This window comes from Chiloscyllium punctatum, chromosome 40 (genome assembly GCF_047496795.1).
Source record: "Chiloscyllium punctatum isolate Juve2018m chromosome 40, sChiPun1.3, whole genome shotgun sequence".
NCBI lineage: Eukaryota > Metazoa > Chordata > Chondrichthyes > Orectolobiformes > Hemiscylliidae > Chiloscyllium > Chiloscyllium punctatum.
This window is the reverse complement of record NC_092778.1, coordinates 46735145-46761407: the sequence shown is the minus strand read 5'-3', so window position 1 is coordinate 46761407 and position 26263 is coordinate 46735145. Positions and strand designations below refer to the sequence as shown.

General features: G+C 40.7%; 1 protein-coding gene across 1 annotated transcript in view; it reads right to left on the bottom strand.

Moving 5' to 3' along the window:
• Positions 1 to 3505: 3505 nt before the first annotated feature.
• The window catches only part of lmtk2 (lemur tyrosine kinase 2), a 157552-nt gene continuing 134794 nt past the window's right edge, over positions 3506 to 26263 (bottom strand). Inside the window, exons 11-14 of the mRNA XM_072559819.1 lie at positions 22806 to 26124; positions 20356 to 20494; positions 17198 to 17458; positions 3506 to 9637 (exon numbers count right to left, since the gene is read on the bottom strand). Coding sequence (XP_072415920.1) covers positions 9609 to 9637; positions 17198 to 17458; positions 20356 to 20494; positions 22806 to 26124 — 3748 coding nt within the window. The 3' untranslated portion in view covers positions 3506 to 9608. The remainder of the gene's footprint in view (positions 9638 to 17197; positions 17459 to 20355; positions 20495 to 22805; positions 26125 to 26263) is intronic.

The following is a 26263-nucleotide window of genomic DNA, read 5'->3' as shown; positions in this document are numbered from 1 at the left end:
TCCAAAGTGAAGAGGGAACTAGATGTTCTAGAATTAGAAGTTATTGTCAGGTGTTCTCAAGTATAGGAATACAGAATAAATGCAAGGTGCTGCATTTTGGGAAAGCAAATGTTAGCAGGACTTATACACTTAATGGTAAGGTCCTAGGGAGTGTTGCTAAACAAAAAGACCTTGGAGTGCAGGTTCATAGCTCCTTGAAAGTGGAGTCGCAGGTAGATAGGATAGTGAAGGCGGCGTTTGGTATGCTTTCCTTTATTGGTCAGAGTATTGAGTACAGGAGTTGGGAGGTCATGTTGTGGCTGTACAGGACATTGGTTAGGCCACTGTTGGAATATTGTGTGCAATTCTGGTCTCCTTCCTATTGGAAAGATGTTGTGAAACTTGAAAGAGTTCAGAAAAGATTTACAAGGATGTTGCCAGGGTTGGAGGATCTGAGATACAGGGAGAGGCTGAACAGGCTGGGGCTGTTTTCCCTGAAGTGTCAGCAGCTGATGGGTGACTTTATAGAGGTTTACAAAATTATGAGGGGCATGGATAGGATAAATAGACAAAGTCTTTTCCCTGGGGTCGGGGAGTCCATAACTAGAGAGCATAGGTTTAGGGTGAGGGGGGAAAGATATAAAAGAGACCTAAGGGGCAACGTTTTCATGCCGAGGTTGGTACATGTATGGAATGAGCTGCCAGAGGATGTGGTGAAGGCTGGTACAATTGCAACATTTAAGAGGCATTTGGATGGGTATATGAATAGGAAGGGTTTGGAGGGATATGGGCCGGGTGCTGGCAGGTGGGACTAGATTGGGTTGGGATATCTGGTTGGCATGGATGGGTTGGACTGAAGGGCCTGTTTCCATGCTGTACATCTCTAGGACTCTAAGTACACATAATGAAAAGTGTACAAAATTGTCTATGTCCTGCGCCATCTTAGTTACGAGAAACAGGATTAAAGCAAACATCATAAACACAGCCAAAAAGGAAAGAGAAACATCCAGATCTTAAAAGTCCCATCTCAATAAAAAGTGTATGTTATGCTCAGCCTCCAATCTAGGCACCCGGTGTTGACACCTCCGATCACTGGGATGAGCTTTGTCGTCACCACTCCTGATCATTGGGAGGACTCACGGACTTGCAGCCCACGCTGCCGTCATTCTCACACTGCTGTACCGTGACCTCACCACAAAAGGCCCCAAAAAAACTAACAACAGCAAAGCCAAAAAATGAGAAAAGAAAGCAAATGGGAGTGGACAAGTTCCAGGCTCAGAAACCTGAACGCAGTCCTGCTACTCTAGTGCACAAGTCCAAAATGTTAGTTTTCAAGTATAGCAAATAGTGATGAAAGGAAATGGAGTAATATCTTTTATTACAAGAGGAACTAAACATAAAAGGATTTTATGGTCAAGTCATATAGAGCATTGGTAAGACTATATCTCAAATACTGTGCAGAGTTTTGGTAACTCAATTAAAAAGGATCTAAATGCATTGGAGGCAATTTAACAAATTAATACCTGTAGTGAGCAGGTTATTTTATGAGGAAAGGTTAGACAGAGTGGCTTATTTCCCCGGAGTTTACAGAAATGGGGGAGGAGAAAGTGAGGATTGCAGATGCTGGAGATCAGAGCTGAAAAATGTGTTGCTGGAAAAGCGCAGCAGGTCAGGCAGCATCCAAGGAGCAGGAGAATCGACATCCAAGGAGCAGGAGAAGGGCATAAGCCCTTCTTCAGGAATGAGGAGAGTGTGCCAAGCAGGCTAAGATAAAAGGTAGGGAGGAGGGACTTGGGGAAGGGGCGTTGGGAATGCGATAGGTGGAAGGAGGTTAAGGTGAGGGTAATAGGCCAGAGAGGGGGTGGGGACGGAGAGGTCAGGAAGATGTTTGCAGGTCATGAAGGCGGTGCTGAGTTAGAGGGTTGGGACTGAGATAAGGCGGGGGGAGGGGAAATGAGGAAGCTGGAGAAATCTGCATTCATCCCTTGTTGTTGGAGGGTTCCTAGGCGGAAGATGAGGTGCTCTTCCTCCAGGCGTAATGTGGTCAGGGTCTGGCGATGGAGGAGGCCAAGGACCTGCATGTCCTTGGTGAAGTGGGAGGGGGAGTTAAAGTGTTCAACCACGGGGCCATTGGGTTGGTTGGTGTGGGTGTCTCAGAGGTGTTCTCTGAAACGTTCCGCAAGTAGGCGGCCTGTCTCCCCAATGTAGAGGAGGCCACATCGGGTGCAGCGGATGTAGTAAATGATGTGTGTGGAGGTGCAGGTGAATTTGTGACGGATATGGAAGGATCCATTGGGGCCTTGGAGGGAAGTGAGGGGGGAGGTGCAGGCGCAAATTTTGCATTTCTTGCAGTTGCAGGGGAAGGTGTCGGGAGTGGAGGTTGGGTTGGTGGGGGGGGGGGGGGGGGGTGGACCTGACGTGGGAGTTGCGGAGGGAGTGGTCTTTCCGGAATGCTGATAGGGGAGGGGAGGGAAATATATCCTTGGTGGTGGGGTCTGTTTGGAGGTGGCAGAAATGACGAAGGATGACACGATGTATATGGAGGTTGGTGGGGTGGTAGGTGAGGACCAGTGGGGTTCTATCCTGGTGGCGACTGGAGGGGCGGAGGAGCAGGAAGTGGAGGAGATGTGGTGGAGAGCATCGTCAACCACGTCTGCGGGGAAATTGCAGTCTTTGAAGAAGGCGGCCATCTGGGTTGTTCGGTATTGGAATTAGTCCTCCTGGGAGCAGATGCGGCAGAGGCGAAGGAATTGGGAATATGGGATGGCGTTTTTACAGGGGACAGGGTGGGAGGAGGTGTAATCTAGGTAGCTGTGGGAGTCGGTCGGTCGCCAGAGATAGAAATGGAGGGGTCTAGGAAGGGGAGGGAGGAGTCGGAGACGGTCCAGGTAAATTTGAGGTCGGGGTGGAAGGTGTTGGTAAAGTGGATGAACTGTTCAACCTCCTCGTGGGAGCACGAGGCAGCGCCGATACAGTCATCGATGTAGCGGAGGAAAAGGTGGGGAATGGGGTGACTTGATTGAAGTACGCAAGATCGTGAACAATCTTAACAGAATGGATGTTGAAATTTTACTTAATTTTGGCAGAATCCAGAACTAGGGGCACTGTTTTAAAATTAAGATCACCCTTTGGGGATAGAGATGAGAATAATGCCTTTTGTTCAGAGGGTTGAAACACTTTGGAACAGTGCTTCAGCAGATGGTAAAGATGGAGTCACTGAATTTAAGTCTGAGGCAGTTAGACTTACGTTAGATATTAGAATCAATGGTTATTGGTAGTAGATAGAAATGTGGAATTTGAAATACAAACAGATCAGCCATGATGGTATTGAATGACAGAGAAGGCTGTAAAAGGGCCGAACAGCTTACTTCTGCAGCTAATTCATAAACCCGTATGTAATCTGTCTGGCCAGTCTGTGTGTATCAAGAAGGGATATAGCAATAATGGTACAATTGCTAAATTAGAGGACAAGATTCACAACTCACCAGTAACAATATCAAAATATACCAAGGTGAACAAAGTTAAATATGTAAATTAATTCATTTGACTTTATTTTGAATATTAAATATACATAGTGCATTTAAATTAAACAATTTTTCAAATTACACTATGCATGGAAATTAAAGTAAAAATATTACATATCAAAATGTACATATTTCATGGACAGTGACCTGATTTCGTTTTTCATTAACTGTGATTTGCAATCAATTTCATAATATATTTATTAAATTACAAAAGGAAACCTGTACCTATGACTTTGTTACATCATTTCCCATTTACAGACAGAATTAAACACTTATATACATCCAGTACCATCAAACATTAAGTTATACTTCTCAAATGTGCAAGATAAAGCAATACATTGAACAAAATAATCTTGTATTTTCATCAATGATTTTGTAGATCCAAAATAATGTCGAACAGGCTACTATTGACAATAAGTATGCACAACTTTCAATTTTAAATGGGATGGGGTTGGGGATATAGTTTCACTATTTACAAATAATTTTCGAGCACGAACCCCTCCAGCAAAGTATGTTTAAAAGGAACATGCAGTTTTTGATCATTGAGGCACATCCCATGGCTCATATGTTCACCCAGAATTAACCAGACCACAGTTGGACCATAATGTATTGTTCAATTCAAAACGTCCTAAATGTGTGCAGTTACATGGCAAAATCTGCTACATGCTGGAACCTATATTTGCAGTTTGTTTTAATAAGTTAGCAACTTTACAGATCATCCTCGGCACTGCATTCTGAAAATATTCAGTACTGTTGGAGTTTGGAACCAAGTGAACATTTATTTGAATAAAAAAAACAAAATACCCAAATTGTTCTGAACAATCCAACAAGTGGAACCTGGAACCTGAAACCTAAAATTCATGATGTGTAGCACCAAATAAAGCTGCTGCACACATAGCTGGAAGAGTAATTGCACTAGTGTTTTATTGGCAGCTCTTCAGCCTGCCAAAGATATTGGGGATATGTGGTTTGTTTAATAAATCACCATTAGGTGGAGGACAATATTAAAAGAACCACAGCGTTCCTATTTGCAAGATGCCTTTTGCTACTTCCGCATCTCAGCAAAAAAAAATTATCTGACTAGTAATGGAAAACAAAGACACAAGGATTTTGACTGCCATCATAACTGAACAATACAAATTAGTTACCGTTATATTGTATTGTATAAAGAATATAGAATAAAATGTCATTCACCTTAATCATACCTTTAAGAGTTTGGATTTCTGAGTCCCCTTAGATGAAGTTTCTTTCCCCCTAGATTATTTCTACATTTGGTTCTGGAGAGTTTGGGCTTATAAATAGGCATTTTTTTTGAGTGATTGGTAAAAATAGATCCTGTACTTTTCACAAGAAACATGAAAATACTTCTGTACATTTTTTCACTCAAAGCTGTCATGAGCTGTTAGAGAACACGAATCATTTTTCAATGTTATGATATTGCACAGTACCTCAGCAATGTAATGGAGTAGTCCATTGCAACATATATGCATGTACAAATGAGGTATAGTGGTGTAATCCAAATTCAACAGGTGCTCCCCTCACTTTCAAATATACAGTTCACTAGTTTGAAAACAACATATGAACTAACAGTTTTTCTAACTGACACACATGTCACGATACACCTAACCTCAATATAAAGTTACACTTATCCCATGACCTGTTGAACAAACTTGCGTCGTTTTACAAGGTCACTGGGGGAAGGGGGGCGGTGAGGGATGGGGAGAGACAGAGCGTGACTGCACAGGACTGAAACCACAAGTACAAAATCAACACGCTGTATTTTGTATTTAAATATGTAAACAGTAACTGTGAAGTTTTACAAACTGAAACACAATCCAAAGATTGAAATAATAATTTCCACATATCAAATATGTACTTCTTTGCTGAACTCTTGAAACAAGGAGATGAAGTGCAGTTGGATCTATTCATAAAGGACAATTATACTGCAATTATTTTTAGTATCCTCACAGATAGCCTCTGATTCACAGAGGCACTAATTTCCCAACAACTGGTCACAATTGGCTCATGGACATTTCCTAAATTTAACATTTTAAGTATTTAGATAGTGTGGGACAATACCACGAGGATATAAGCACTGCAAATGCTTGAAAGGTAGAGGTTACTATTGGGTGGCGGTACTACATACTCCCCACTCACATGCTCAACTGGAATTCATACTTCTAGCAACAGCTCCCTCACAGATAACTGAAGAGTTACAGAACAATTGCAATATTTTTCACAATTCAAGGAATTTTTAGAAAACTATTATTTTGTATCTAAAGAACATGGGGACGTTCAGGTGTAAAGCATTAGCTTCTTCAAATCTATTGCTGGTCCATTGTCCATCACACTTATGTACTGTCAGGCATTGAACTTCAGTGCTCAGATCTCAATTCTGAGCAGTATGGAAATCCAATCATTAGTGGCAAAGCTGACATTTCAAATCATCCATTTGCTTTATCCTCCTTCTTGAGGAAACTAATCAGGAAAATCCTACAGATTTTCTGCAAAACTTGCTATATCCTTACCGCTCATTAAAAGATAAAAATCCAATCTCAGTTTCCCTTAACTTAATGCTTTCAACATCTTCAAAGTCAATTACTACTTCTGTTTGACAATGTTCATTACCAGTAAGTGGAGTTAAGTAGTTAAACAGTAAATCAAAAAATACTTGAAACCCTGCATGATCAGAAGTTACAACAATTGCAATGAATCCCATTTTAAGGATTCAGGGCTTAGAGAATCATTGAGGGAAAAATGACCAATGCCTCATTTTAAACACCTGTTCTGCCAAATATCTTTCTTAGTTCAAGCAAGATAAAAGTACTCACCACCACCCACATACACCACGGTTGAACTAGTGGTCCTTCCAACAGATGACACTAGGATATCTCTACCTTTAAGGAAGTCTGTAGGGCTCATATCATTTATCTAATCTGCTTCCTAGAAAACCACTCCTAGAGGACAGTTTTCAGTCCTACATCAGTCTTTAATGTTTTTTGAATTGAATTGAGTTCCATGTGATTTTCTAAGTCTTTACGGAGTTTGCAAAATATCTTCCATGATATTTCAAACCTGTAGTTTGGATCAGTTGTGGGAACCCTGTGCAAAATTATGTTTTTGGGAACCTTTGATTAATTTTTTCTTTTTGAAAACCTTCCAGCATCACCCAGAAATGTGTCAGAAATGTGTCTGCATACTAAAAGCAGAGTAGTCACACGTTCTCTGATTCAAGAAAGCTACCTACACACTTATAGTAAATTGCAAAATCAAAGAATCAGTTTGTCATTAGATGAAATAGCACAATGGCTCCAAAGCAGAGCAAATTTATGAATAAACTGTTGCACCAGTAGACAGTCCACTCATCTAGAATATCCCAAATGAATTCCCTTTTAGGAATTCTGAATAGATACACCCTCTTTAAACGGAGGGATTAAGGTGGACATTCCGAGATCTACTCCTGAAAGTCATTCTCCGAGCACTATGAACTCCACATCTATCAGTTACTCAAGGAGGCAGAAAACAAACAGTTTAATAACTTCAGAATTCAGAGTTTGAAGATGCTCTTGGGCCCTGGCTCAATTATCCTCACAAATTTTGATTCCCTGCTAGCATGCCTTTGCTTGCAACTGTTCCACTGACATTCAGAACAAACACAGCCAAGTGTGAATTCGCTCAGATGAGGACCTATTTACTAAGTTATCAAAGAAAGCCAAAATGCCACGAAAGAATGTTTATAACTAGATCCTCAGTCTGATTTCTCACAACAGTGAGGTTTACTTGAGCTCAAAACTGTCATACAGCTTAATGCCCTGAAAATCTCAACCTCCCTGCGCTAAAATCATGCAAGATACAACAGATTTCATCACTCTTCCTACACCCTACACCCTCCAATGACTTGCTCTAATTCTATTCCCATAGGGCACTAGACATCCAGAAGATTCCCTAGTTTAGGTAGATTTGTTACATTCAAACAAACAGGAACAAGGATGGTGAATTGAAGGAGGAAAAATACTCTTAATGGATCTGCCCTGCTATAAAGATAAATAATAGTAATGCTGAGACCAAAAAGGTTGAAGATTTGACATGAACATATCTCCAGTGTTGGTTGTTTGCAGTGATAGGTGACACACAGCTACCAACAGCAGACCTGGACTGAAATAAACACTACCGAGCAAAGATTCCTAATAATTCGTCAATACTCCCAGCTGGAAGTGCATACATGTGCGCATGGATAATGGGGAAAGGTCAGGGCCATCTGATAATAGACAACTTCCAATGCTTACCAACTACATGGTCAACCTGGGCAAGGCAACAACAACAAGACACTATTAGCATAGCTTTACACTTCCATGATTAAAAATACATGGAAATACATTTGGAGGAGAAATAGCAAATATTTTGTATATTCACATCTCAAACATGGTTATTCATTCTGAGCACTGACTATTCCTTGCGACTGTTAAACTGCCACTCAGTGAACAAGGACCACTTCAACAACTAACAGAAAACTTGGCTGATATTTCCCAATACTATCTGGCTAAAAATAAATCTATACCAGTTCTGCTTGATTTTGATTACTGTGGGGAGCAGATTTAATCATTTTTTGTTTGAGTTATAGCTGGGACTCCTCTAATTGAATGGGCATTTAATGCTGTACCTGAATAGACAGACCTTTTCCATTCTTTTCTAATGTTCACTCTAGGAAAGTCAACACTATAACTGACGCACTACTGTTTTACCCACCCCAGTACATTACCTTGTGCCACACTTGTGCAACTATTTTGTCATCTATACACCAAACTCAGCACAACATTGAAATATGTACAAGTTACACCACTCTTGACCATAGCTCAACACCTTTTTAAGTATATGAACACCAACATCATAACTGGTGGAATGTGGATGAAAGTGTAGACACGTGCAACATTGTCATTTATTGGAAGCCACAGGAGAAGAAAGATGGGCCACAGCTGGTCTTCCTGGCTGCAATACGAGGTATTAGTGACTTACAAAAAATAAACTTGTGAGAAACACACCTCTGAACATGTGTCCCTCTAAAGTAGGAGTAATCAGAATTTTAGAACTGAAAGTCATAAATTACATATATATGACATATAATCAGTTACTACTATATAAAGATACATTCCTGAAATTATTTGCATTTCTCAACTTTTGAAGGTACTCATACAAAAACAGTTAGTGCACTCATATGTGGGTGTTTCAAATCCAATTGTGTCATTTGTAGTGTTTAAAATACAAGATAAATTCAGCAGTGCTATGGAATTCATACAGCTGTTGACAGACTGGCTACAACCCTTTCATTATTGCTGTACATATATTGTGGTCAGTCTTAAATGAACAAGTACAGTTATCAAAAGGCATGCAGCTAAAAGTCTGCCTCTGAAAATAACAATTGTAAAACAATGTTCCGGGCATCTCATCTATGTTCCTACTAGAATCCAAGACTGCCATACTGGACAGCAATATCTGCAATGGAGATGATTACGAGCTTATCTACAAAACTATAGAACTATAAAATCACTGGACACATTTTACATCAATAGCATAATGCAGATTTTGGAACAAAACCTCCTTTGAAACTCCAATACAACTTCAGGAGGCAAAGAATAAGATCTAGCATATTGCGTATTCTCTCTTATCCCTGGAAAAAGCAAGCATGTACTAGTTAACTAGATAACTTTTCAACTCTTCATTGCAATAGTTTATAGGGAACAAAAATCTTATTGAACAATTAACAATCCTATGTTTTGCCAAACTGAAATTGCACGTAAAGCAGTAAGAAATTCGATGGGAGATTGCCTAGTGTAGTGTCATTGACAGCCTCAAGGTTTTCCATCCCCCAGACTTCTCTTATGTCCATCTCGATGTGATATTAATCGCAACCAACAAGGACAATATCCTTAATTTACCAAACACAAAAACTGAAACATTTTATACATTGTGAATCAACTCATTCATTTTCTTAGAAGTGGATTTGCCGATTCATCCATCTTAAGTAAATCTGAAATGATTTGATCTGTCAAGTGTCAAATTATTTTTAAAAATTCGAAAATAATTGCACCCTTCTTTCCACATTTTGCTTCAATCCTTCTCACCATCTTCACTGCTTCCTGTGAACAAAAGGATAAAGACGAACATTAGAATTTGCAACAGCATTAAACTTCACGGACAGACCAATAAAGTGTTATCATTGCTCATAACTTACAAAGCTAGAAGTGGAGTCAGGAAGGAGGGAGTAAACTAATTAAATGCTTATTTTTAAAAGAAAATGGACATTTTCACTAACCTTGCCTCAAAGGAAATACACTGAATAACTACCACAAACCATTGATAGGACGCAGAAAGCTACTGTTTCACATCGTTTTATCTCCCTTATCATCCATCTCCATTTATTGTGCATTATAGATCCAGATCCTTCACCAAGGTTCTTCAGCTTAAAAAAAATCTGTAAGAGCATGTTTTCCCAGTGGGGTAAACTGATCTACAATCTTTCGTGGAACTTAAACGGGTTTCTGGTGCAGACAATGATGCAGGATGCTTGAGTGGGGTCCTGGTGATAGAGTGCACTAAATATGTGATGATGAAATTCTCAGTCCAGAGTCTAATCAACTTGAGAGTTTACACATCACCACTTTCAGCATAAGCAGCAGCTGGGGAGGTTGACAGGAATTATATTTTCAGTTAAGGAACTGGCTGCCAGAGACAAAAAGAAATTATGACTTTGACCTTGTTGATATCTGGCTGAAGAAGTCTTGGATCACTGTCAAATGGATTTTATCACTACCAGTTACAACATATCAGTGGTTCATGTGGAAGCTGATCCTTTCTGCTTTACCTTTTGAAAAAAATTATATGGAGAGATAATTCTAGCTTACTTTTGATTTAAATAATGAGAGAGAGTGGGGAAATGCTGAGGGCCTAAATTATTACTGCTTGCTCAAATGCTACTGCAGATACTACACAGCTGGTGAATTCACATCCATACATGTGTTTGATTCACACTGTTACATTAACGTCACATAACCTTGCTACAAAATGACTTGGTAATAACCTGTCCAGTTAAAAAAGTAGCCAATAACTGTCCAATGAGCACAACTACCTGAAAATGACAATAGACGAGTGCTCATGAACTGGATCTGAAAGACACTGCTGTAATGAAAATTACAACACAGAAGGCGGCCACAGAAGAAGGCCCTTCAAATAAACTAGAATAGAGAGCCATTCCTTTCTGAAGAGTTCCTGGTCTCAGAGAAAAGGATACTGGCTAGAAAAGCATATCACACTCTTCGAAATAGCCATTGTGCAATTTGACGGATTAACAGCAGCAAGGAAATAGAGCAAGAGACATTTTTATATTAAGTATGAGCTTGAGTTTCAGCAAATGTAAATCCCACTAAATGTCACAGTGACCACAGCTGGAACACAACCTGTTTACTTGCATATCTGCCATTGAAAACAGTATGACTGATTAGAAATAAAAGCCAGGAAAATGTATTTATCTTAGGTTCCACACCTGTTTCATTTCCTACAGTTGACTATTTATAATCCCCCTGAATTAAAGACATAACACTTCAGAATAACAGATGCAGGATGCATTTTGTAAATTAACAGGAGACATAGGCAAACCTTTGATGACAGAAATTAGTTGCATCAGTTGCAACCGCTTCCATTAATGTTATAGATTCATAGAGATGTACAGCATGGAAACAGACCCTTCAGTCCAACCCGCCCATGTCGACCAGATACCCCAACCCAATCTAGTCCCACCTGCCAACACCCGGCCCATATCCCTCCAAACCCTACCTATTCATGCACACATCCAAATGCCTCTTCAATGTTGCAATTGTACAAGCCTTCAGCACTTCCTCTGGTAGCTCATTCCATACGCGTACCACCCTCTGTGTGAAAAAGTTGCCCCTTAGGTCTCTTTTACATCTTTCCCCTCTCATCCTAAACCTATGCTCTCTAGTTCTGGACTCCCTGACCTCAGGGAAAAGACTTTGCCTAATTCCCCTATCCATGCCCCTCATAATTTTGTAAACTTCTATAAGGCCACCCCTCAGCCTCCGACACTCCAGGGAAAACAGCCCCAGCCTGTTCAGCCTCTCCCTATAGCACAAATCCTCAAACCCTGGCAACATCCTTGTAAATCCTTTCTAAACCCTTTCAAGTTTCACAACATCGTTCTGATAGAAAGGAAACCAGTATTGCACGCAATATTCCAACAGTGGCCTAACCAATGTCCTGTACAGCCGCAACATGACCTCCCAACTCCTGTACTCAATAAAAGAAAGCATACCAAACGCCTTCTTCACTATCCTATCTACCTGTGACTCCACTTTCAAGGAGCTATGAACCTTCACTCTTTGTTTAGCAACACTCCCTAGGACCTTACCATTAAGTGTATTAGTCCTGCAAGCAACTCACATTTATCTGAATTAAACTCCACCTGCCACTTCTCAGCCCATTGGCCCATCTGATTAAGATCCTGTTGTAATCGAAGATAACCCTCTTCGCTGTCCACTTCACATCCAATTTTGGTGTAATCTGTAAACTATCCAAATCATTTATGTAAATGACAAAAAGTAGAGGACCTAGCACTGATCCTTGTGGCATTCCACTGGTCACAGGCCTCCAGTCTGAAAAACAACCTTCCACCACCACCCTCTGTCTTTTACCTTTGAGCCAGTTCTGTATCCAATTGGCTAGTTCTCCTTGTATTCAGTGAGATCTAATCTTGCAAACCAGTCTCCTATGGGGAACCTTGGCAAACGCCTTACTAAAGTCCATATAGATCACATCTACTGCTCTGCCCTCATCAATCCTCTATGTTACTTCTTCAAGAAACTCAATCAAGTTTGTAAGACATGATTTCCCACGCACAAAGCCATTATCCCTAATCAGTCCTTGCCTTTTCAAATACATGTACATCCTGTCCGTCAGGATTCCCTCCAACAATTGGTCCACCACTGACATCAGGCTCACTGGTCTATAGTTCCCTGGCTTGTCCTAGTCACCCTTCTTAAACAGTGGCACCACGTTAGCCAACCTCTAGTTTTCCAGCACACACCTGTAACTATCGATGATACAAATATCTCAGCAAGAGACCCAGTAATCACTTCTCTAGAACTCTGTGGGAAGCTAGGGTACACCTGATCAGGTCCTGGGGATTTATCCATCTTTATGCGTTTCAAGACATTCAGCACTTCCTCCTCTGTAATATGCATATTTTGCAAGGTGTCACCATCTATTTCCCTACAGTCTATATCTTCCATATCCTTTTCCACAGTAAATACTGATGAAAAATACTCACTTAGTATCTTCCCCATTTTCTGCGACTCCACACAAAGGCCACCTTGCTGATCTTTGAGGGGCCCTATTCTCTCCCTAGTTACCCTTTTGTCCTTAATGTACTTGTTAAAACTCTTTGGATTCTACTTAATTGTCTTTGCCAAAGCTCTCTCATGCCCCCTTTTTGCCTTCCTGATTTCCCTCTTAAGTATACTCCTACTGCCTTTATACTCTAAGGATTCACTCAATCTATCCTGTCTATACCTTACATATTGCTTCCTTCTTTTTCTTAACCAAACCCTCATTTTCTTTAGTCATCCAGCATTCCCTATACCTATCAGCCTCTCCTTTCACCCTAACAGGAATATACTTTCTCTGGATTCTCGTTATCTCATTTCTGAAGGCTTCCCATTTTCCAGCTGTCCCTTTACCTGCGAACATCTGCCCCAATCAGCTTTCAAATGTTGTTGCCTAATACCATCAAAATTGGCCTTTCTCCAATTTAGAACTTCAACTTTCAGATTTGGTCTATCCCTTCCATCACTATTTTAAATCTAATAGAATTATGGTCACTGGCCCCAAAGTACTCCCCCACTGAAACCTCAGTCACCTGTCCTGCCTTATTTCCCAAGAGTAGGTCAAGTTTGCACTCTCTCTAGTAGGTACATCCACATACTGAATCAGAAAATTTTCTTGTACACACTTAAATTCCTCTCCATCTAAACCCTTAACACTATGGCAGTCCCAGTCTATGTTGCATGAGCATGTTCTGTAGTCAGTGTCACAAACTTGGGGGCAACTTTAATTCACGTAAATGTTAACTTTTGAATTATGAAATTTATAAAATATTAGCAGATCTCCTTGGTATTGCTCATAAATAGTCTGGGGCCTAAGTGCCTTGTTTCACTGCTGATAAAGAACGATTTTGTAACATCTAGCCAGGCCTTCTAAAAGCATACTTTAGCTAATCCCTTTGAGGGAAAGATAAATAAATTCAGAAGTGAACTGTTGATGTAAGCTTCTGTTGATTGTATGATAAACGACTAAGATTCTGCTCTGTAAGGGACATCAGTTTACTCAAGAGAAACATCAGCCTTCCTTCTCTTATTATGAATATTTCTGATGCTTTGAATTTGGATTCCGTGGTGAGAGGTTAAGTCACTTAAAAGTTACAATTGAAAAAGATATAACAGAACATTTTGAGACAGAAAACAATTCCAATACGAAAAAAGTAAAGATGAAATATGAGCTGTTTCACATTTAAAAGTACAAAATCCAGATAATATAAAGCAGAGCACAGGTGTTCCCTGTAATGTAGCTTTAGAATTAGATTTATAGACGGTACAGTGAAAAGTGTACAAAGTCACACATCCTCGCATCATCTTAGGTACAAAGGTACCTAGGCACAAAATCTTAGTTATTTATTTTTCTATTTTGTAACTAAGTTAAAAGTTCAACTTTTCTAAACATCATGTTTCTGCATTCCTGAAAACATAATTGCATTAACTCAGTGGACATAAAGTATAATCACGTGGGACACCTATAATTCCTACCCACCCAAGCGTGCCTGCAAGTTTAAGAGGTTTGGGCAAGACCCAGGGCATCCTATCTGATCTAACCCCAAATCAAGCCCTTAAGTAGATAATTATTTGCCTTAAATTTGAGGACAGGGAGAGGCTAGATGGGAAGGCAAGGGTTTGATTTCCATATTGTTCATCCCCTTACTTCAAGGTCTGTCCCCCCCCAGGCCATTCACTTGGCTACTTCATCTGGACACCAAATCACCTTCGCCGCTACTAAATCCCTTGCATTTACCTGGTCAGGGACTCAGGAATTTAGAACGTGGGAACTTCTCGTAAGTCCGGTTCGGGCTATTACAATTGCTACTGGGGCCACAGAGCTGCCAGCCAATTGCACTGGACTGCAGCTCTCGGGGAAATTGGATTTCTCTGGAAAGACAGGCAGAAACCTTGTCTCGCCAGCCGACTGATACTGCATTGAGGGTTGGTTACTCAGTTTGGCCAGGAGGCACTGTCTATTGTTTCACTGAGTGGCAGGGTGGGAAATCCTGCCATCTCAGAACATGTCAATAAAAGGCAAATTAGAATCACAATAACCTTCAGCAATGTGCTGCACATAATTAACAGCAACTCAGTACAACAGGAGTTATATTTACTACTGAACTGGTCAACAAAAACTCTACCAAACATGCACACACGCAAATACACACTCCTGTGCACTCACATGCACACACTCACACTTTCTTTCCCTCACATGTGCGTGAATGTGCGCGCGCACACACACACACACACACACACACACACACGATGAATTTGCATTTGCAGGATTCTATTTTTGCTCAAAAAGCACACAACCTGCAGACAGTCAATCCATGTAACATTTTATAAATTTCTACTTTGGAAACAGAACCAATCTGACTCCAGATTGGGACACAGACAGACTCTAACCTTACACCTTTAATACACTGTTTGAGCTGAGACGTCACTTTTCTTTAATAAAACCTTAAGTTATCTCAAGAATGTGACTTAAAAGTAGTTCTGGAATTTACATATTAATGAACTGAAACCTGCAACCCATTCTAAAAGATGAAAGACTTAACAGCAATCTAGGTTTGTTCAATATATAACTTTAATTGCATGATACTGTGATCTTTTGCTATAAATTCTGTGTCTTATGATCCTGCCCCACTAGCTACCTGATGAAGGAGCAGCATTGCAAAAGCTAGTACTTCCAAATAAACCTATTGGACTATAATCTGATGTGTGAATTTTAACAAAAACTGTCTGCTACCGCCTTAGATTAGCTCGCCCTTTTATTTCATCTTAATCTTTGATGACCTTGTTGCTTTCTTTTAAGTTACTGAAGCCAGATGTACTCAGATGCTTGCTGCTTCAACATCAATTTAAGTCTTAACTACAAATTTACAATTATGCATTATCATGAACAGTTAAAACTTGCTGAAATGCTCTATCTAGCAACAAATGTGCTTCCTGTATGTCCCCAAAGCATAACAGCTGATTGCCTATGTCATGTAAAAGTGACTCATTCACCTTATGTGGTATTGCTGGAAGTAAAACAGATCAGACCTTGACTGACAAAAGTTTTTTGAATTAGTAATTGTGCATTTACAAGAAAACATCAAGTCTACAAGATAATTTCAATGTGCCTATAATAGAATGAAAGCTTAAAATACTGAAAAAATGAACAAAGACCTCCCACAAGAAAAGCACACAACAACGATAATTAGGGTTTAATGGGATCGATTTAATACATCTGTCCACTCTATGACTACATAAATTAGACAAACCAGTCTTAGGGTTCACTTAGTTCACTTAAGTGTCACAATTGTCGAAATGAAGCTTGTTGCAATAAAGTCAGATTTCTTCTATCAATTCCTTTCCATCTCCTGATATCTGGATTGCTCATGATCGGTCAACATGGTGACAGAGAAGATCAGGCTTCCTTGAAAATTGGACAGAACTCCCCACCACAAATACTTTCATCTCATCAATTACAGCTCCTTTTCAACTCTAGTTTCCCACAAAAGTTCAAGCCCATTCCAATTACGACTACAGAGGAACCTCTATTATCCGAATACCAATTATTTGAAAATTTGATGATCCGAAGGAGATCTCAAGGTCCCAATAGAAACATTACATCAAAGACATATTTCCAACAGTGATCCTATCTTTTGCTTACAGTGATTAAAGCAGGCACCATCTCTAAATGACTGACCTCCCGTGCCCTCTCTCTCTCCCCACACTTTCCCTGGAGCTCTACAGTGGGGTGTTCCCTAAACCCTCCCCCTTCCCCAGATAATCTGACCAACATTGTCCTGTACAGGGCAGAGGTGGAACCTGTCAAAAAGTGCAGTAAAACGTTTGCGAGCACTATTTGGAGACTTACCTCACAAAGGCGGCAGAAGCAGTCTTGCTGGACAGGTATGGGGGCCTGGGGCACTGTTGGACAGGGTTGGGGGTGGGCAGGGACTTTGGACGGGGATGGACAGTGGCTCATGCGTGGTGTGTTGCTGCAGTCTCTTGAATTGGAAGCAGACATTAAAAACTCCGAACCCCAGGGGAGAGGCATTTAATCAATTAACCGAATAATCGATTATCCGAACGAAAAAGTGCCCGCCCAACTCGTTCAGATAATCGAGGTTCCTCTGTACATATTTGTCCAACTCTTCTGAATGGACAAAAATTTACAATAGCACTGATTATAAATAAGATAGAAAGACCAGAGTTAAGGACACAAGACTCAAGCCCCTAAGATACTAATCAAAACAGAAGTTTAATTACACTTGATTCATGAAAAAGTACAGGAATAACCAATAGCTTTATGAAAATAAGGCTTACCTCCTTGTTCGATATCTGAATCAGTGAGGTGAGTGAGAGAGAAGCTGGCAATATTGGACGGCGTGATAGAGAAACGAGAATATGATGACGACATATCTGTCCACTTTTGCTCCAAGGCCCGGGAGGATGGTGGAGGGGAAAAGTATCTCGAGGAGGGAGAAGGAGACGGTTTTAAGGAAGCCAGGTGATTTGATGTTTGAGTGATAAATGATGACTCAGAAGACGACATGGAAAAATCATCTTCCCATTCAAAACCACCACCTGAAAAAGGAAACACAATATGTTGCATAAATCTGTGTTTTTGAGCTATGAATCCATGACTAAGAATCAGTCAATATTTTGATCAGTGAGTTTCTAAAAAACTGAGCGAAACATGAAGATGGGGGACCTTTCCTTGTAAGTGCAACTCTGCAGAAGATATTCAATTCCAGAAAACTAGTTGGTGAAGGGTAGAAGTAGAGCCAACCTCAACTCACGTTTAGGATTTATTTGTAAAGTACCACAATACAAGCTTAACATTTCTGAATCCCAACCATTACTGGTTCACCTGCATTCAACTAAATAGATTTAATACACATTTAGCAGGACTGGATAAGCACATCCCTCAGCTTCTGGGTTAGAATTTTTATCTAATCTAGGTATTCACATTAAAGTCCTCTGTTTATGCAAACTTGCTGTCTGCAGTTTGGTTACTGCATTTCCTATATGACAGTAACTCTAATAAATTATTTCATTGCCTGTAAAGCACTTTGGGACATCCTGAGTTTGTGAAAAGAGCAATATGAAATGCAAGTTGCCCTTTTCTATCAGTTGCACAACTGAGTTTTGGTTGTCTCAATTGCAGATGGACAATGCCTCATCAGGAATGAAGAGCTTATGCTCAAAACATCGACTCTTCTGCTCCTCGGATGCCGCCTGACCAGCTGTGCTTTTCCAGTGTCACACATTTTGACTCTGATCTCCAGCATCTGCAGTCCTCACTTTCTCCGAGTTGATTAATGCCTCAACCAATTTAGGTGCCCTGCACAGAGCAGGTCATAACACATTAGGCTTCATGGAACAAAATACAATTATGCTGAAATCCAATAATTCAGAGGAACTGTAATCAGGAGGTAATCTGTTAAAGTGGTGACAAATTATATTGTCACCCAATCAGTGCATTGTTGAGGCTAACGTCAATAAATGTTTGGTCATAGTTCTCATCTTACCTCGTCTGATTTTAGACCTACATATCCATTTTACTGTCAATCCATTCATGCTGCTTCAGTTTTCTGGAACTGAATGAATAACCATAGGAAATGAGCAGAAGAGTGAAGCAGTATGAAAGCCAGAGGTGCAGTATAAGCAGAGGGAAAAGTCGAAATGAGTAAAAACTGCATCACGCAGTTTTTTGATTTAATTCTACATAGCAATATTCATCAATTTGATTGCCTATAAGTCAGATCCAATCATAAAAAATGCTTTGTGCTAAAGTTTCATGTAAAAAAAAATCCAATCTGCAAATCAACTCAGTTACAAAGATCTCAATGTTTGTTCTGGCTGTAATTTTCAAAGTTGCAGTGGACGTTAGTACTGAAAGGAATAATATTCCTTACGGCATAATGGCTCAGTGGTTAGCACTGCTGCCTCACAGCAACAAGGACCTGTTTTCGATTCCAGCCTCGGGCAACTGTGTGTGGAGTTTGCACATTCTCCCTGTGTCTGCGTGGGTTTCCTCCGGGTGCTCCAGTTTCCTCCCACAATCCAAAGATGTTCAGGTTAGGTGAATTGGTCATTGGTGTTCAGGGATGCATAGGTTAGTCATGAGTAAATGTCGAGGAATGGGTTTGGGTGGGATACTCTTTGGAGGGTTGGTGTGGACTTGTTTGATTAGATTAGATTCCCTACAGTGTGGAAACAGGCCCTTCGGCCCAACTAGTCCACACCGATCCTCCAAAGAGTAACCCACCCAGAGCCATTTCCCTCTAACTAACACTAACACTATGGGCAATTTAGCATGGCCAATTCACCTGACCTGCACATCTTTATTTGGTGGGAGGAAACCGGAGCACCCGGAGGAATCCCGAAGGGCCTGTTTCCACACTGTAGGGATTCTAATATAGTTAGAGGATAATCCAAGAAATTGCAATTGATGTATTCATGAAATAAATAAGTTTAGAACCAGGCTTACAATTTATGAAATGATGCCCCTCTTAAAAAAGCAATCTCTTAATGGAAAACCTTTGTTTTTTTGTTGCACACTGGAATAAAATGCGCTTATAGTTATTTAGCTTTGTTATCTCCAAAGGGATAGCAAATGAGAGGGCTGGTGGTGGTAGATCAAAGACAAGAGATGGGGAATCCAGCTGGAAAGGAATATCAATAAATAAAGAGGGCAAAAAAGAGAAAAGAGAGTGATTTTTCAATCAGACATATTTTGATCAAGATTATGGTGGTAGAAGTGACTTGCTGAAAATGTCACATCAGACATTGCTCAGCAGAAAAATACAAGTGATGTGAGTAGAAACACTGTTTAAAAAGTTAAAAAATCATTAACCATCCTGCAAAGAAGGTACTAAACCAAAGTCTAGGCCTAGACATGCTGCTGAACATTAGACACGGCCTGACACAATTCTAAAAGGAACAGGGGATTCTCGAAATGCTCTGAATAAATTCCTATCACAAACAAGTCCTTTCACTTTTATTACAGAGAGTAATCAATGTTAACAACAGTTCTGATGGGTGGGCTGAACAATCCAAAGTTCAGTTTGTTGAAATGAACAGATAAAATAGTTGACCACTGAGAAGTTAGATGAGTAAAATTAGACTTGCTTGGGAAGGTGTGTTTAAGCATCGCTGATTATTATTATTATAGGGAAGTGAAGGCTAAGCTGTGTAAATCAACTTTAAACCAAGATAGGATATTTAAAAAGGAACAGGTAAATTTAAAAATTTGCATCAATACATGCAGTGTCACAAAAATTATATCTGATGATTAAATCTACCATTTGGTTAACGGTTTTATTTGGAAAATGCAATGACACAGAGGAAAGATGCATACAATTAAACCATTTTGAGATATTAATTTACACCTCCGTGATAATTTTACATCATAATACATGTACATCTCCTCAGCACGATGCCAAAACACAGCTATACCCAGACAGAGACATTCATACCTTCTTCATCAGTGGAGCTCTCAGAGTTTGAGAACCTGCTTGAGAAATGGGAGCCAGTTAATGTGATGGGGCTGCCACCATCAGAAACCTGACTGCTTTCTGCTGCTGAATGGTCTCCCAGTTCTTTGGTAGGGGTCTCCTAAAATTTTAACAGATAGGCCATCAATGCAATTGCTGAACAATCATAAACAGATACCCCACAATGCTATCTTGACAATGCCAGAAACACCACTCTGGCCTATTATAATAGCATACATTAATGCAGCCTGCTGTAAAATCATACTTTCAATAACAGTTGTCACTCATTACTAATTTACTTAAACATCCCTTCTGGTAATTTTGTAGCTTGCATTAGGATTGAGATACAGTATCTAACAATTGAATGCAGGCATTTGACTAAGAAGAATTACGTTACTTGTGCAACTCCCATTTATAAAGTATCTTTACTAATAGTAAATCGTCCAAAGAGTGCTGCACAACAGCATTAACAAAAAAAATCAATGTCAAGCCACATGAGGCGATAGGGGTCGAGAGGGTGGTGCTGGAAAAGCACAGTATGTCAGGCAGCATCCAAGGAGCAGGAGAATCGATGTTTCAGGCATTACCCCGTTATCAGGAACGAGGCTTGTGGGCTGGGAGCTGAGAGATAAATGAGAGAGTGGGTAGCTGAGAAAGCAATAGGTAGATGAAGGTGAGGGAGAAGGTGATAGGTCGAAAAGGGGGGTGGAGCAGATAAATGGGAAAGGTGATGGACAGGTCAGGAGGGCGGTGCAAAGTTGGAGGTTTGGGTCTGGGATAATGTGGTGGAGGGGAAATGAGAAACTGTTGAAACCCACATTCATTCCGTGTGGTTGCAGGGTCCCAAGGCGGAATAAGAGGCACTCTTCCTCCAAGTGTTGGGTGGTAATGGGTTGGCAGTGGATGAGGCCCAGGACCTGCATGTCCTTGATGGATGGGACGAGGAGTTCAAGTGTTCAGATACGGGGCGGTGGGGTTGGTGGGTGTGGCTATCCCAGAGACGTTTTCTGAAACGCAAGGTGGCATCATGTCTCCCCGATATAGAGGAGACCACATCAGGTGCGACGGATACAGTAGATGACATTGGTACAGGTAAATTTCTGTTGAATGTGGAAGGATCTTTTAGGGCCTTGGACGGAGGTGAGGGGTGTGGTGTGGGCACAGGTTGCAATTCCTAAGGTGGCAGAGGAAGGTGCCAGGAGTGGGGTGTGGGCTGGTGGGGAGCGTGGACCTGATGAAGGAGTCGTGGATGGAATGGCCTCTCTGGAATGCCGATGGGGTGGGGAGGGAAATATATCTCTGGTGTGGGGTACATTTGGATGTTGTAGAGGACGATGCAATGTATACAAAGGTTGGTGGGGTGGAAGATGAGGACTAGAGGGGTTCAGTTCATGTTGCATTGAGAAAGGTGGGGTTCAAGGCGGTGGTGTGGGAGGATATGCGCTGGGGGGGTCACATGGGAAGGGAAATTGCGATCTTGGAAGGAGAAGGCCACCTGGGATTTTCTAAGGTGGAACTGGTCATCCTAGGAACAGATGCAGCCGAGGCAGAGGAATTGGGAAGAAGGGATGTTTTTTTTTTAAACAGGAGGTAGGATGGGAGGTGGTGTAGTTTAGGTAGCTGTGGGAGCCAGTGGGCTTATAGTAGATGTCTGTGGTTAGTCGGTCACCAGAGACGGTGAGGGAGAGGTCCAGGAAGGAGAGGGAGGTGTCTGAGATGGTCCAGATGAATTTGAGGTTGGGGTGGAAAGTGTTAGTAAAGTTGATGAACTGTTCAACCTCCTCCAGCATCTGCAGTCCTCACTTTCTCCACATAGACGTATTAGGACATGTGGCCAAATGTTTGGTTGAAGAGATAGGTTTTAAGGGCAGTCTAAAAGAGAAAGGAAGGGACAGAGATGAGAGTAAAGGCTTGGAAAGGAAATTCCTGAGCTGATGTAGCTGAAGGCACAGCCATCAAGATAGACTAATCAAACTAAGGGAGAAGCAAAGTAACCAAAGTGAAGAATTGTAGAGCTCTCAGAGATCTGTCAGGTTAAGATTACTGGAATACAGGCTGTGGTCCATTATTGCGAAGATCATGCATTGATTGTCTGGAGGATAAGGAGGAGTATTTGGAATGCACTTTTATAAACTCTTGCAATTTTGTGTGTAATTGGTGAGAGGGAGCAGTCAGTCATTAATTATCCATCTACAGTTTGAAAGTATATTATTTGAGGCCTACAAGCACCATCTCAACATCAATGATCAACTTGACTACATTCCATTCAGTAAAGCATTCCCTTAGTTACAAATACAAGGTCATCTCTTAGCAGAGTAGATCAGAAATCTCTTGCTTTTTAAATGGGGGATGACAGCTGCAAATTATAATTCCCATTAACAAGTACAAAAATTGGGAAAAAAGGGAGTAATGATTCACTCAATGGTGTTTACCTGGTCAAACAGAAAGACTGTGACATCATCAAAAAATGACACAATCTTCTTCACTTGCTTCCTTCTCACATCTGCATTTAGGAGATCAGGAGGTCTGGGTCTACAGTCCTTCAATAAACTTTTGAGGGATTTTCCATCATCATTCTCAGTCACAACTATTGGTACAGGATGTGCTGCATCATCTTCACTCTCTGAACTGGGGCTGTTAATAGAATAGCCTCTGTAGTCTTCGTCTGAATCATCACTGTTTTCATCTTCTTCATCAGCCTCCATGCCATCTTGTTCCTCTGACAGGTCAAAGAATTCAGATGCATCAAGCCTGCCAAGGTAGCGTCCTTCAACATCGGGTTCCTTCAGTCTAGCTCCTTCATTACTCTTTGACAACGGTTTTTTAATATCCTTCTCAACAATTATTCCAAAGTTTTCCTTCATATTTTCGGAAAACTGAGTGATGTCTGGGACGTTAAACAAAATCTCTGGCATGGTCACTGACTCAGAGACTGTTACACCCAAATTATCCAAACACTTATCAGAATTTTCATCTTTGGTCACACTATTAATTCTATCACAGGTTCCTGTTTTAAAACAATTTGGAAATTCTCCATGATCTGAGCAAAAAATTGGCGACTCTTTATTCTTGTTAAACAAGTTTTCTTCTGATACTGACAGTGCATCATGAAAGTCAAATGATGTTGACATTTTGTCACAATGGTCAGCAATAGCCTGATTAACTTCACAATCAGTAGCACTGTCAAGATGAGTTTCTTCATTAGTCCTCTCAGCATTCTCATATTCAACTTTTTTATCTGGTTCAGAATCATTGTCTGAAAAATAAGCAGAGTCTCTATGGGAATTTTGGTGACCATTAGTTAATGCATCTGAGGCTTCTTTGGGTCTGTCCCCATTAATTATCTCTGTTGTGGGGAAGACCTCCTCCTTGGATACAATGATAAGTGGATTTGAGGGTAAAGAGCTAGCAAACTCATCAGTGGGAACATCCAGGGCAGCTGAGGTGGGAGACATGCTTGCATTGTAGCACTGTGACGTCCATTCGGGTGATTCCAGATTTTCAGTTTCATAGCCACTGTCGGGTTGTTTTTGAGGTGGTTTTAATTTCTGAGAAACTGTACTTTGTGTTTCTAATGACCCCAACACCCTGTGCATCTCCAGTGAATCCAAAGAATCTGGTGTTTCTGTAGACTGTTCTGAATTGATATGCAAGAAAGATGCACTATCTTCTTCTGCGGGACTAATTTGATATGATAAATCTGAGGAAGGCACAGAATTCTTAGATTCAGCATTTGCAAAACGACTGAATAAAGGTTCAGGCACATCACCAGTCTCCAGTATTGCTGACGTGTCAACTGATGAATGCCCTGAAGCAATGGAAGCTGACACCTCAACATTCTTGGATGCACTGGAGGCTTCCAACTGAGGATTGGTGCCTATTGTTTTTAGGATCTCTGTTGGAGAGTGAACAAAATGCACTGAAGCCAATTCTACACTTTTAGAAAGACCCAGAGGTTCAGATTGGGGACTGGTTTCTAATGTTTTCAACATGGGCTCAGGCAGTGAATGTACAGCTGGTGTTTTGTTGACGTCTTGCAGTGGTCGTTTTAAGATGTCTTCATGTGATGTGACTACATGTAAGCCAAGAGTTGGAGGAACAGGGTCAACTTCTAAAACTTTCACATGCTTCATCAACTCTGGCATAGTCACCACAGCTGTACTTTCTTCTGCCACTTCAGGGGTTACATCTTCTGCAAAAAGGTGCTTTTTGGCATTATTGCACATGGTAGCAGCAGCACTTCCACTGCACTGAGCAGTCTCTTGGCAGTGTTCGTGAGGAAAAGTGATATTGCAATTAGAGATGCAGCCATCAGTAGTGTTACATCCTAACCCTGAGTTATCATATAGTATACATCCTTCATCTAACTCCTGGTAAACTTGCTGTTCTTCACAAGTAGATGAGGCTTTATCCTCATCTAAAAAAATGCACAGGTCCTGTTTATTTTCTAACAGAGGCTGCAACGATCCACTCTGTGGACTAACTTGCTTAGCAACACTGCCTGCAGCTTCATGCTGTTGAGAATTGGATAATTGCATGTTTTGATTAGTTAATTCTAGAGTTTTCTCACTGTCAGCAGTGATGTGTGATGCAGAGGCAACACTAAAGTCTGATAAAGTGCCAACCTTCAGTGCATTGCTGGCATCACTTGTGGGTGAGTCATTTAGAAGTTTATTTTCCTTCAGAAAAAGATAATTCGAAAACAGCTGATCAGATTGGAGTAATCCCAAACTGTCATGATTATTGATGCTTTCTGTGTAAACTATATCTGTTTTGTCTTTCAAAATGGGACTAGACGTGTTTGCAGCAAGTGGTATAGTTTGGTGAATTAAAGACTCCATAGGAGTTTCTTTACTTGAAACTAAACCAGATGTACTTTTTCTTTTAGTCTCACTCAATTTGGGGAGATCAAGCATTATGATCCCTTCAGTGTTTATGTATCCTTTATTAAATGGCATTTCACCTAAGGTATGGTCATAAAAGATATTATCGTGGCGAGGGCTTTCAGTACAGCTAGAGGCGTAGGAACCAAGCATGGTCTCAATTACTTCGGATTTTTGCAAGTTTTGATTGTGACCTGGGAAGAAATCAACGTCAGTACTCAACTCGTCCCCGGAGTCTCTGCGAATAACAAAAGACTCAGAATCCGGAGGGGCTCCTTTGCTGGCATTTTCTGAATTCTCAACAGCAACTAAGTTAGTTTCACTTTGTTCCTCTAACTGTATATAGTATTCACTTCCAACTGAAGGATAATGGGCATTGAATACAGGAACAATCCCCGATGTAGCAAGGAGACCTCCATCAGCCTCTTTTCTGGTCAGTTTATCATCTGAATTAGAGTGAACTATTGAGAAAGTGCTTTTGTCAAAAGCACTTGTGGGGTAGAAGATGCTCTGGTAATTTACTTTCGGCCCATCAGTTCCCTGCACATGGTCTTCAAAATGGTCTAGTTTAGCGGTTTCCCACACATATTCAAAGTTTAGTCCTTTACTTGTTTCTGTAACTGTGAGGATATCATCCATTTCCTGGTTCAGTCGCTCAGCAACAAAATGCTCCAGAATTGGAAAAGATGAATTATTTGCAATAGCTTGCCGGTTGCTATTGCTGGACTTCAGTGCATTCCATCTGATTTCAAAGTCATCTTCACATTCCTTCTGACTTTGCATGCGGAGGTAAGTCAGTAGCCTGTGAATTTCCTCCGCTGTTGGTCTCTTTTCTGGAGGTAACCAACAGAATTGCATAACTTCATACCTGTAAGACATATCTTAGTTATTGGAATAGTTACAATAGTATCATATTCATATGCATGCCTTTATATAAAAGTTAGGATACTGGTCTACAGTTGGATTATTCTGGCAGGGCTCTCTGGTCTGTTGCAGAAATAAAGAAA